This window comes from Cnephaeus nilssonii, assembly GCF_951640355.1.
Source record: "Cnephaeus nilssonii genome assembly, chromosome: 21".
Classification (NCBI taxonomy): domain Eukaryota; kingdom Metazoa; phylum Chordata; class Mammalia; order Chiroptera; family Vespertilionidae; genus Cnephaeus; species Cnephaeus nilssonii.
The window spans coordinates 13231531-13244345 of record NC_137092.1 but is presented as its reverse complement, the minus strand read 5'-3'; the positions used below and the strand labels follow the sequence as shown (position 1 = coordinate 13244345).

General features: G+C 45.9%; 1 protein-coding gene across 3 annotated transcripts; it reads right to left on the bottom strand.

Moving 5' to 3' along the window:
- Positions 1-1358: 1358 nt before the first annotated feature.
- RFX5 (regulatory factor X5) lies at positions 1359-11330 on the bottom strand. 3 transcript variants are annotated; one of them, XM_079762180.1, is made up of 10 exons: positions 10289-10411; positions 9723-9857; positions 9443-9476; positions 8933-9015; positions 8559-8678; positions 8268-8387; positions 8042-8123; positions 7536-7737; positions 7207-7307; positions 1359-7074 (listed from the first exon to the last, which is right to left on the bottom strand). In XM_079762180.1, exons 1-10 carry the CDS (start codon positions 10294-10296, stop codon positions 6040-6042), a joined length of 1920 nt encoding a protein of 639 aa, XP_079618306.1. In that variant the 5' UTR covers positions 10297-10411; the 3' UTR covers positions 1359-6039. The 3 variants fall into 3 exon arrangements, with proteins under 3 accessions (XP_079618306.1, XP_079618307.1, XP_079618305.1); XM_079762179.1 differs by lacking the exon at positions 10289-10411 and adding an exon at positions 10737-11330 and having other exon boundaries at positions 1360-7074; XM_079762181.1 differs by lacking the exons at positions 9443-9476; positions 9723-9857; positions 10289-10411 and adding an exon at positions 9113-9428.
- Between the last annotated feature and the right edge of the window lie 1485 nt (positions 11331-12815).

Sequence of the window (12815 nt, the reverse complement as noted above, 5' to 3'; positions counted from 1 at the left end):
GGGAGTGAGGGGCTAGTTATTTGAGCAAAGGTCTCAGATGCCACCTTCCCTGCCACTTATAGGCGGTTTGATTTGGGATGACTGATTTAACCTCTTTGTACCGAGGTTTCTATGTCTGCAAAGTGGATCCAGGAATATTAACTGTCTACGGGGGTTTGTGAGGATTAAAAGAGTACAGATTACTACTATGTGTAGTACTAGATTACCATTATTGGGACAATAATATAGGGTAAATGGTGAAAGAAAAGAGGGTCACTGCTTCGGTTTAATTGGAAATATATTTTATGTCATGACCAGTGAAGAACACAGACATATCTTTACCGAGATACGTTTCATAAAACAATACTTACCTTTACTATATGTAATGCATTCTGATATTTTCTATTTTATTTCACTTTTTTTTTAAGTTTTGCATCTTGCTAAACAGCTTCACAATCTACTAATAGGATACAATCTACAGTTTGAAAGAACTGGACTAAATAAATGTTCAAAGTCATACGGAAAGTGGTAAAGCTAAGATTTAAACTGAATTCACACTCTTTCCAATAAAAAACTTTCCTATGAACAATTGATAAATACTGCTTTATTAATTATGTTATGCTTAGTTTTATCTTATAGGATGGAGCAAGCAGGATGATCCTAGACAAAGAAGTAGACCTACTGAGAAACTATAACATGAGACACAATACTTAGATGAATATATAATGACATTAATTCTTCTGTTCGGTATGTGAGTGAATGTGGTAGTTGCTTTGAAAGTTGTTACCCACAAAAGTGGGCAATAAATTTATTTGGAGACATAGACTAGACATAGAGTTTGTCTTAGTTTAACAGCAAAATATTATTTCAAATTTTAGTAAATTATAAATGATCTTTAACTTCATTTATGATAGATCTAAAATGAAAGATGACACGGGGTGGGAGGTAAGGTAACGGGGAACAGGGTATTGGGGAGAGAGTAAGAAATGGTAGGTAGAGAGGAAGCAGTACAGTCCCCAAAATCTTAGTTTAGCCCTTCATCTAATGAACTGAAGATTGCTTGGACTACGGAATAACTTGTTTCATATTTTAAAAATCGTGTTTTAAAATTGGACTGCTTAAAAACTACCTATCCTATCACCAGTGATTTCTTTTTCCATATGTCTGTCACCTCTACTGTGTCAGAAGCCGCGTCCAGGATCCCCTCCCACCGATGCCTGGCTGGTTTCTTCTGACTCCATTCCCACATCCTAGAATGCAGACTTTATACCTTTTGTACATTCATTCAATCAACACTGGTTGTGCATTCTTATAGTTTATTTCCCACTGTTGTTCATACACATCCATTTTGCTGACAGGTCTCTTTATTGGGTTATTCTGCCATGCCCGCACCCCCAAAACCCTGCTTTTCCTGGAATGCCCTCTTCTTTTCCACCAATCTGTCTACTTACCTTAAAGGATTAACTCAAGCCTAACTTTTCCATGAAGCCTTCCCAAATTACTCAGTCCAAAGTGACCTCTCTGAATTTACATTCAGCTCTTGCTCTTATGCAGTAGAGTGGGTATCATGATTTAGCTCTTTTTTTCATGTCTTATGTTGTTCTGTTCTTATTTAAGAGTTAGACTTGTCCAGCTAAATTCCTACTCACCTCTACTGCGAAGTCATTGCTGATCCATGTCCGAGTTATGTGCTATTCTTCTGGGTTACCACAGCTCTCTGTGCTTACTCTTAACGTAACTCACTCACACTGTGCTGAGATTACCGAGTTGAAAACAGGGCCCAAGTCTACTAGCTTCTAAAATGCAAATACCTAGCACTTAAAAAACAAGAAGGGAAATATTAAAACACAGTAATCGACTCCTACTTCTGATAGCATGGATAGAGAAAGGGTTTTCCCATTAAAATACAACTAGATCCTGGACAAATTATAGCAAGCATGATATTTAGCACATTGCTGAGCTTGCTAGAAAGGGAAGTCACAAAAAGAAGAAAAAAATAACATCAAGCTGAAACCTATGAAGGATGATCAACATGCAGTAGGAAAAGCAGGTTTGCCCTAGGTCCTAGGACAAATGCCAAAACCAGTATTGTGAGCAGAAGCTAAACCTTGGGCCTAACCAAGGAAGGGGAGCAAACCTGGCACTCCTGAATTAAACTGGGACTCTTGAAGGGGCCAGCACAGTCCCTGGTCAAAAGCGGCTTTTGGCTCCTAGTGAAAGCAAATACAAATCCTCTCTGGAGAAAGGTACCCGCAACTGAGACCCTCTGGATTCCTGTAGATTAAGTTTAACAAAATCTGAGCTCGAAACCCCAAAATGGAAAATATATAAGGAAACAAGCTACCACAGGCAAAACAACAAAACAGATTTAGACATCCAAGATAAGTTACAGAATATAAAATAACAATCCCAACAAATTTCAAACAACTGGTATCAGAGAGACCACATTCTCCGAGCACAAAAGATAAGCTGAAAATATAAAAAAAAGATATATTTTTAAATATTCAGGCACTTGGAAATTATAAAACTCTGAAATAATTCATGAATCAAAAAAGTCATAAAGGTAATTTAAATATTCTTAGAACTAAATAACAAAATACTTTACAACAGAAAACTTGGAGAATGTAGAGAAGCAGGTCCTTAAAAAACTTACACTAGAAAAAAAAAGTTTGAAAATTAATTAGGTAAGTATCAAAATTACGAAGTTCTAAAAGAACATAAAATTAAATCTAAAGAAACCAAAAGAAAGGAAATACTATAGATAAGATCCGAAATTAATGTAATGGAAAACGAATACACAGGGAGAGGACCAACAAAGCCCAAAGTAGTAACTGAAGACAGATAAGCAGGCGTCCTCAAACTACGGCCCGCGGGCCACATGCGGGTGTTTTTGCCATTTTGTTTTTTTACTTCAAAATAAGGTATGTGCAGTGTGCATAGGAATTTGTTCATAGTTTTTTTTAAACTATAGTCCGGCCCTCCAACGGTCTGAGGGACAGTGAACTGGCCCCCTGTTTAAAAAGTTTGAGGACCCCTGGCGCAGGGGGTTGAACATCCTCCTGTGCAACAAAAGGTTGCCAGTGGGGTTGTGAGCTCAATTCCCAGTGGGGGGCGTGCAGGAGTCAGCTGATGTTGCACTCTCACATAAATGTTTCTCCTCTCTGTCCCTCTCCCTTCCTCTCTCTCTAAAAATAAATTTTTTTAAAAAAGATAGACAAAACAACAAATTTCAAATTTCTGATGCAGTTGATCAAAGGAAGAAAAAGAAAGCACAAGTAGTAGAAATGAAAAAGAGGACATGACTACACAGAGCAAAGGCAAAAAAAAAAAAAAAGAAATTTCATTTAATAAAAGACATAAAATTGCTCTCGCCAGGTTGCTCAGTGGGTAGAGCATCAGCCTGCAAACTGAAGGGTCCTGGGTTCGATTTCAGTCAAGGGCACATACCTAGGTTGAAGGCTGGATTACTGGTCTGGTCAGGGTACATACAGGAAGCATCCAATTGATGTCTCTCTCTCACATCTGTTTCTCTCTCTGTCTCTCCCCTTCCCTTTTACTCTTTCTAAAAATCAATGGGAAAATATCCTTAAGTAAGGATTAACAAAACAAGAAAGAAAGAAAAGAAAGCAATTCGGTTCATTTCTTTTTTTAAAAAAAAGACAAAAAATGCATAAAGTCTTAAATACTTTACCTAATTATACTAAAAAAGAAATGAAAAGCCCTGGCCAGCTTGGCTCAGTGGATAGAGCGTCAGTCTGTGGACTGAAGGGTCCCAGGTTCAATTCTGGCCAAGGGCACATGCCTGGGTTGCGGGCTTGGTCCCCAGTGGGGGGTATGCAGGAGGCAGCAGATCAATGATTCTCTCTCATCATTGATGTTTCTATCTCTCTCTCCTTCTCCCTTCCTCTCTGAAATCAATAAAGAAATATATTATTTTTAAAAAAAAGAAATGAAAGCCCAAATAGCCTATAATTATTAAAGAGATTGGATTAATAGTTAACATTTTCCCCACAAAGAAATGCCAGGCTCAAGTGGTTTCACATGTGAGTCTTACAACTTTCAGGGAATGGTTCATTTCAATCTGATATAAACTCTTCCAGGAGGAAACAGTCCCCAGTTCAGGATATACAGACCAAAAGAACCGTTTTAGAAATCTCGCTAAAAATAAAAGCACTAACATACACAAGAATGCTCATAGCAGCAGTTTGTAATAGCAAAAACTGGAAATAACCCAAAGCCCATTGACAGGTGAATGGAAAAGTAACTTGTGGTTTATGTACTGATGGAATAGTATGCAGATGAAAATGAGTGAATCATAGCTATCTACAATATAGGTGAACCTTAGAAATAAATGTTAAGTGAAAAAAGCAAACTACAGGATATTATTAGAGAATAAGTTTTTCATAAAGCTCAAAGCAAAACTGAACAATACATTTTTAGAGGATATATACATATATATATTAGGTAATTAATAAACACAAAATTAAGGACGGTAGTTACCTCTAGGGAGAGGCAGGGGCTAGGAACACAATAAAGTCAATGATATTTCTAATGTTTTAATGTATAGGTTGGGTGATGGGTCATAGGTAGTCATTTAATTATTATACTTCATAATTTATTCATGTTAAATATATTTTATAGATCTCAAACATTACATATTATAATTTTTAAAAATCTGCTGTGGTGGAAATAAATGAACAAATGAAGTCTCCCTGAAAGAAAATCTAAATTTCTTGGAAAGAACCAAGATTCCCTGACAGGAGCTACCCTATGCAAAAGACAAAGTAGTAGGTCCTTGATAAATATTGGTTGGATTACTGCTTTTCCCAACGACCCACCTGGAGGGTCTGGATCCCCTTCCTATTGGTGTTCCCTGATACGCAGAGCTACCTCCTCCACACAGCTGGCCTAAACCTGGCTAGTCCTGACATCTGTATAAGAGACTGACACCTGGTGGATACAGAATGAATTTAATAAAATGATTAGAAGTGAATCTCACTCTATTTAGTGATAGTGGCAGAAGGGTGGAGACAGGGAGGCAGAAATGAGGAGAAACTAAAGTTCAGAAACAAGGAAGGAGCTCCATCTCTGAGCTATAGGTGAGGGGGAAAAAAAAGGTGTTGTCATCTAAAGGAGACTAAAGAGATAGTTCCTAAAGGAGAGCGACTTTCCTCTCCTTTCTTCTGAGACCAGAATCAAAAGAGGTTACAGCTGCAGTAAGAAAAATGCAAGACTATGAGGGGAAAAGCAGGTATAGCTAATCTTAACCTCGAAAGCTAAAATCACTGGTACTTCATAGTAGTGGCCAGGTGTCAGCCGCCTCCCCAGGAACTTCCCCTCCCAGTTTCTAAGGAGGCTAATCCCACCCTTATTCCACAGGTGCAGTCCAGATATAGGCTACGCAAATTAGCACATACAGCCCCCTGGACACAGGGATTGGATAGGGGTGGGCATGTGACAGTTCGCCTAATCAGAGTGAATCGTAGGGTTTTTTTGCTAGGATTCTTGGCGGAAAGATGCCCCGTTTCTGATTGGACCTAAATGAGGAAACATTATAATTCTAGGGGTGCTGGCAGCCACAAGGCAGCCCAGGGTTCCTCTGATCCTACAGAAGGTAGAACAGTGGGGGTGGCGAGGCAATCAGGTATTTGGAGATGTGCTGAGCCACTGGATCAGCTTTGCCTGGAGCGAGCACTACCTGTGGACTTTACAGTTACAGGAGCCAGTAAATCTTTTAAGCCAGTTTGAGTTAGGTTTTCTATTACTTAAAACCAAAAGATTCCTAGCTTATACATTCATCCTATCACTCCATCCCTATCTTCCCCACAGGGTAACACCCGGATCGGATTTACTGGTGACTCTAACGCCAAGGGTACTGAGCTGAAAGGTCAGGGGCAGGGAGCAGGCACTGCGTAAGACAGGGTGCCTCAGCCGTCTGTACAGAAGAGCATGAGTTCCCTTTGGAAAAGAAGAGCCAGAGGAGAAGCGAGTAAGAAGGGCTTTACAAGGCAGACAGGCAGAGTTCACACCTGGTTATAAACACTCTTCTCTATGGATTTGTCACGGGGGTGTTGCTTTGGGGTCTTTCTGCTCATGGGATGAGGAACTTGGAAGCTTATGCCCCTTTAAATCTTTATTACCCTGTGCTACAGTATCTACCTCTCCCTTTCCCAAATGAAGAGCCTCCTTGTGGCTTCTACTGCCCCTGATGACACTCACTCTCTGGTGGATGAGAGGAATTTTATCTTCCCCTCCTTTGGCATGGCGGGAACTGGAACTGGAACTGGGGCCCCTTCCTCCTTTAGAAACGGCACCATCCTCCTGACCTTGGGCAAGCACCGCCCCCTTCTCAGCCTTTCCCATTGGCCCTGGCCTCTCTGACCCTCCAGCTGAGCTGCTTTCCTCTCTAGTAGCCCACGTCTCCCGTGGTAGCCTTGAGGACTGGGGAGAGTCCGTGGCAGCTGCTGGCTTATCAGGGGCAGAATTCCTTTCCCTACTTCCACCCGATTTTTTTCGAGGGCGCCCCCGTTTTCTTTTGGCATCACATCCTGTATCCTCTATATCCTGCTTTGCAGCTTTTGCTGGTGGGTCCTGCCCGTTGGTCTCACTCATATTAGCTTCGGCTGTCCTCTTGACACCCTTGTCATGAGGTCCTGGGTCACCACCTAGGCCGACCTCCCTACTCTCTGTGCCCAGGGGCTGAGTGAGCCCCCCAGGTGGAGCTTGCCCAGGTCCAGGTCCAGGTCCAGGTCCAGGTCCAGGTCCAGGTCCAGGTCCAGGCAAAGCAGGAACAGTCGGTAAGATCATATTAATGATGGGCACAGCTGCCTGGGTTCCCCTAACTCTATTGGACACAGGCAGTGCAGTCAATTTCAGAGTGCCTGAAGAAAGCTTGGGGGTCACCATGGATGGAGAGACGGCGATTTGCTGAATAAGTGGGCGAGGGGCCCGGGGGAGGAGCAGAGGCAGCCGGGCCATCAGGGCATTAACCTGTGGGTTATTGGCTGCTGGGGCCGGACTCTCTACTACAGTCTTCTTCCGTTCTCCGTGTGCTGAGGGACCAGGCCCAGCTCGGGGTTCCAGCTCCTGAGGAGGCTAAGAAGTAAAGAGAGGAACACAGTAAATGGGAAGCAACAGGCACAGGAGGTGAGAGTAGGGGACCCACGGAGGAAGGGTACATTAAGCCTGAAGGACAGGGCAGCAAGGTCAGGGGCTCCAACTTCCTACCTGGGTCAGTCTCTCTGGCTTCTTTTGGGCTCCACCCTCTGGGTTCTCTACACCATTCTTAGATTTAGACGTCCGTTCCCGGGGGGCATGTTCATCCTCTTCTGCAGAAGTGTCAGAAAAAGTAGTAAGTTGAGGAGGTAACAGAAATGGAGGAGTAGGGCAATTCTGACTGCTAGAGGTAGTGGAACGAAGGTGGCCTAAGGCATGTCCTAGAAGGGTCTCTAGGAACAGAAGGCAAATTCAAGGTGTCTCTGTCCTAGCACACGGGAGGGCTTTTGAGGTTGAAAGTGGCGGAGGGTTTCTCAGGACAGAAGACAGGGTCCACCCACCAGCAAGCCCCATGGCCTTGAGCACGTGGGCATGTGCAGATCGGGCGGAGATGAGATGATGTTGTAGCAGGAAGCGGGCGACCTCAACGATGGAACTGAAGGACCGTTTCAGGATTCGCTCTGCCCAGTCACAGGTCAGGGCACAGGCTGCCTCCACCAGTTCATCCCGAGGTGCTGGGGTGACTTCTGGGCCCATTTCTGGCTGCAGTGGGGGAAGGACATGCCTCATAATACTCCAAACTAAAGGCCCCTTGGCCCCTTTTGAACATCCACGTTGACCATAGTTAAGACCAAACTAGGGATGGGATTAGCCTGTACCACCCCGTCCCGGAAACCCACATGTGCTCTTCATCCTCCGCCTCAGCCAGAGGGCGGGCAGAAGGGCACATCTCTATACTCAGAAGCTATGTGCAGAGTCACCTAGGCTGTGTCAGTCTTCAAAACATGTCCCAAAGACCTCCGACTTCTACCTTGGAGAGAGGAGTGCCATCAGGGTTGTTACTTACACTCTCAGAGCCCTTTAGGTCAAGGCCAGGCAAGGGTGGCATAGATACCAAAGTCTTTCTTCGTATGCCACTGTAGCAATATCTGATGTAAGTTAAGGAGAAACCAACATCGGGGGATCACCAAGCCCCTTAGCAAGGGTGGGCTGTTTCTACATATCCTGGCTCTCCATATCCACACGTGTTCCTCCCCAGGTCCTCTGGCCCCAAGCTCTCCGGTCAAGGATACTTGGACTGACCCCGGCCACCAAGCCTTCGGGCCTTGATGTCAGGGAAGATCTCTCTGATGATTTTGCCAAAGTTGGCTGTGCTGAGTGGGCGGCAACAAGCGAGGCTCTCACAGTACTTCCTGAGTGAGGGGTGGGGGCAGAGTGGGAAGATACTCAGAGAAGGAGGTCATGGGTGGGTTCAGAGGGTCCCTGGGGATGAAGTTGGGGAAAGCTTTTTAAGAAGTCAGGCTCTCCCAAGGCAGGGAGCTCTCCAGAGACAACGCACCCTTCCACTCCCCCTATCCACCCACCGATAGGCATCATAAACGCTTTGCTTTGGTAGACAGGTGTCAGTATGCTCTTCCAGGTGGTTTCGGATCCACTTGCAGGCATACATGTACTCCTCATTGTTCGGGGTACTTGGCTCCGAGCTGCAGGAAGAGTTAAAAAGAAAACCATTACTAAATCCTCAACCGTTGTCCTGGTTCTCTCCGGACTACCACTTCGGTAGTGCCGGACCAAGTCACTTCACTCAGAATCTACTTTTGGTAAGTCAGTGCAGGACAGGGACGTTTCTTCTTGATCAAGGACAGCCACCGTGAGTATTCCTCTTCACCCCACCCTGTCCCAGTGAGCCTTTAAGAATCACAACCTCTGACATCTGAAAGCCTAGCACCAAACATACCTTTTGTCTCCGGTACTGGGCCCCGAGGGGAGCTGAAGGTAGAGATACAGCTTGTCACTGTCTGAAAACTTCTGTACATCTTGCTGAGGTAAGGAAGAACAGAGGCAAGAGAAATAATAAGGCCAAGAAGGACCCAAGGGTGGACCCTCTGATCCGTACCAAAAAGTCTAGCTGACTTACGAGACTGTCAGACTGAAAAACGTCCTTAGAATGACTTAAGGCTGGGTGCCCGCTGCGCTCTGAGGAACCCGTATGGGCCACCACGTTGACAGGGGGAGCAGAGGGGATCGACTGATTTTATTTCTATTCGGCTTCCATCCAACAGGTCAGAGAGAGATGAAGTGAGGTGCTCAAGGTCAAATTGGTAGGAAGTTGCAAAGCCAGTTATCTTCTGGACAGGGTAGACATCACTGCCTCTCCCACAAAAACCTTTAATTTACTCATGTCTTCACCAACCTCATCCCCCACCAGTTCAATCTCTCTATTGCCCTTTTCCCCCAAAATACTTACCAAGATTCCCTCTACTTTGTTCTGCACGGCCTTACTGTGGAGAAGAGGAAAAAGCGGGAGGTCAGACAAGATTTCCCCCCATCCTGCGTCTGACAGCTAGGGGGAGGAAGAGGACGCCAATGCCTGGCAGGTGCTCAAGAACTGCTCCCACGTGAAGGAGCTCCCCCTAGTCAGATGCATTTGCTCAGGGGGAGGCAATTCATCTGCAGAGGAAGTGGGGTGCCCTGGGGAGCTATCCTGGGGATCTGTACAAGATTTGGAGGTGGTGACGAGTACTTACGAGATGGTACCCCGGAGCCTCTGCAGAAGCGTGGTGGGTTCCCCGGACTCGGCACCGCCTGAGGGGGCCCGGCCCGCAGGCTTCGGGCTCTTGGTGTCGGCTTCGTCTTCTGCCATCCTGGCATGAGGGCGAGAGCTGACAGGAGACAGGCGATTTTACGTCCCTTCCCTGGAGACACCCCCCCACTCCCCAATCCTCATCTCTCATCTCTCTACCCAGAAAGAGAAGTAGAAAGCAAGCCTCCGAATTTCTCCAGTGTTTTTGTGTGTTTTTTTCCTCTCTCACCACTTGCCTTCTCCAAAAATTAGAAATCACTCCATTACTTCTCCAGGCCCATATATATATATATACACCCCAAAAGACCTTTGCCATCCCCATTCTATCTGCCCCACCACCTCCTATATGTGGAAAAGCTGTAAAGGACGAGACAGGAGGATAGGGAATCCACGCGAGGCAGAAATTTTCATTTCTGACTCTGACCTCATACTGCCCTTTTCTCCCTCAAAAAAACAACCACCACCAACCACAAAACGAAGTTATTCTAATTCTCTAAACAGACGCCTCACCGTTGCATTTGCCCTGGGAGGTCAGGAAGGATACGGACATCTTCTGCCCTTTAGGCTCGGGGGTGGGGGGAAAAACTGGGCCCAAGTTCTCATTGCACAATCTGGTCGCCGCTCCCCCTCCCCAAGTCGCCAGCCCCTACGTCATCGCCCTCAGCACCCCATCCCGACGCGCGCCCCCACCCGCGGCCCTTCCCCCTCCGTTCAATCCCAGGCTGCTGCCAAGTGGGGGGCTCAGGGTAGCGGAACTCCCGGGCTGGGCGCAGGAAGCCCGGCTGGGGAAATGAGGTCCCAGATTCGGGGCACGTGCACACGGGTGAGGACGCTGCTGAAAAACACGGCGAAGATGTTGCTCTCCTCTCCTCCCAACTCGCACGGCCCCCCTCCCCATCTTGGGATCGCCGCCTTCCCGCACAAGCAACAATAAAGGTAAGGGAGAAAGAGAAACTACCTCGTAGCCACCTTCACTCCAGCCCAGCCCCACGGTCCTGGCCCGGCGGGCTCGTGCGTTGCTTTATTTTCTTTTTTCTGAATGGCTGGAGCAGCCCCGATCTGCCCGGATACTCGGAGGGCCTGCTCTCTCATTGGTCGTTGCCGCCACCCGGAGACAGAAGGCGCCGGCTCGCCCGGGCGGCAGCTGAGGTCTGCCTGGTAACAGAATCTGATTGGTCAACAGGGGAGGGAAAATCCAAAATTGGTCTCATTTGAGTCAAGAGGGGGAAGTCCGGGTTAGGTTTCGGTTAAAACTGGGGTCGGTTGGGACTGCAAGGTCCCAAGAGGTTCTTCTCTTAAAGGGGCCGCAGGACAAAAGTCCGGGCGCTTGTCCCCCCCCCCCCCCCTTGGTAGCTTCCTTTTCTTTCGCTCTCTCCTTCCGTGTTTCGGTTTTGCCTTGGTTCGTCAGAGCTACTGGGAGAAAAGAACCAATGGGTGATTAAAAATAACTGGAAAACGATGGGTAGTAGTGATGGAAATTCACTGTAAGCTCACATAACCCCCTTTCGATGAAAAATAAGTCGAGCCATTTCTTCCTCCAACCCCCGTAGGTATACAGGAGGCACTCACAACAAACCCGCCAGCAGGCTCGCTGTCTTCATCGGGGGAGGCCTGGAAACCTCAGCAGCTGTACTAAATGAGCTGAATTGGAAGCCAAAATGCTCTGGTGTTCCTTGGTTTCCTGTGTCTACTTTATTTCCTTACAAAGGAGTTGCTAATGCATTTGCAGCCCCGTAGTTCTGCACAGGTGAACACTGGAATTGTGGCCGACTCCCCCAGGGGCATGCTCGGCGCCCACCTGAACTTTTTACTCTCAGAGAACTTCCTCCGGGATAGGTCATGGTTCTTAACCCTCTCCGTTAGTTAGGCTTTTTAGGTCGTGACTCAGCTGGAAGCAATGCACTGTGAAAACGAATCAAGGGAATTTCAATGACAGTTGGAGTCTGGAATGTCTCTAGAGGGAGCTCTCACACTCTGAGCGAGAAGAGACGACCTTGCATCTCTACCGGAAAGGTGCTTCTTACTTGACTCCCGTGTAACGGGAAGGAAGATTTTCTTCTAGCCCAGCAACATGCCCAGCCAAGGGGGAAAGTGCTGTGCAGCCAACCAACAGCCATTGTCACCCTGAACTCTTACTTTCCTCCAATGAACTTCCACTTTTCTAATGATGTCTTTGACCCACCTCCTTCCTATGAAAGACTTCCATTAAAAAAAATATTTTTCAATTACTTAGCCTCTGTGTATTTGTGTTTTTCAATTTTTTTGTGTGTGTGTAATGGGTTTCTACTTTCATACTATTGTGGTCAGAAAAGATTTTTTTTGATATGCTTTCAATCTTCTTGAATTTATTGAGACTTGTTTTGTGGCCTAACATGTGGTCTACCCTGGGAAATGTTCCATGTGCACTTGAAAAGCATATATATTGTGCTGCTTTGGGGTGAAATGCTCTGAAAATATAAATTAAACCCATCTCGTCTAATGCGACATTTAAGGCCACTGTTTCCTGTTGTTGTTTTTTTTTAATATACTTTTATTTTTTACAGAGAAGAAGCGAGAGGGATAGTGTTAGGAACATCGATCAGCTGCCTCCTGCACGCCCCTACTGGGGATGTGCCCTGCAACCAAGGGACATGCCCTTGACTAGAATCGAACCTGGGACCCTTCAGTCCACAGGCCAACGCTCTATCCACTGAGCCAAACCAGTTAGGGGTCCTTTTTAATTTTCTGTCTGGAAGATCTACCCATTGTTGTCAGTGGGTTGTTGAAGTCCCCTGCTATGATGGTATTACTGTTGATCTCTCCCTTCATACCCATCAATATTTGCTTTATATATTTAGGTGCTCCTGTGATGGGTGCATAAATGTTTACAGGCGTTATATCCTTTTTTAAAAAACATATTTTTATTGATTTCAGAGAGGAATAGAGAGAGAAATATTAATGATGAGAGAGAATCAACAATTGGCTGCCTTCTGCATGCCCCACACTGGGGACTGAGCCCACATCCGGGCATATGCCCTGACTGGGAATCGAACTGTGA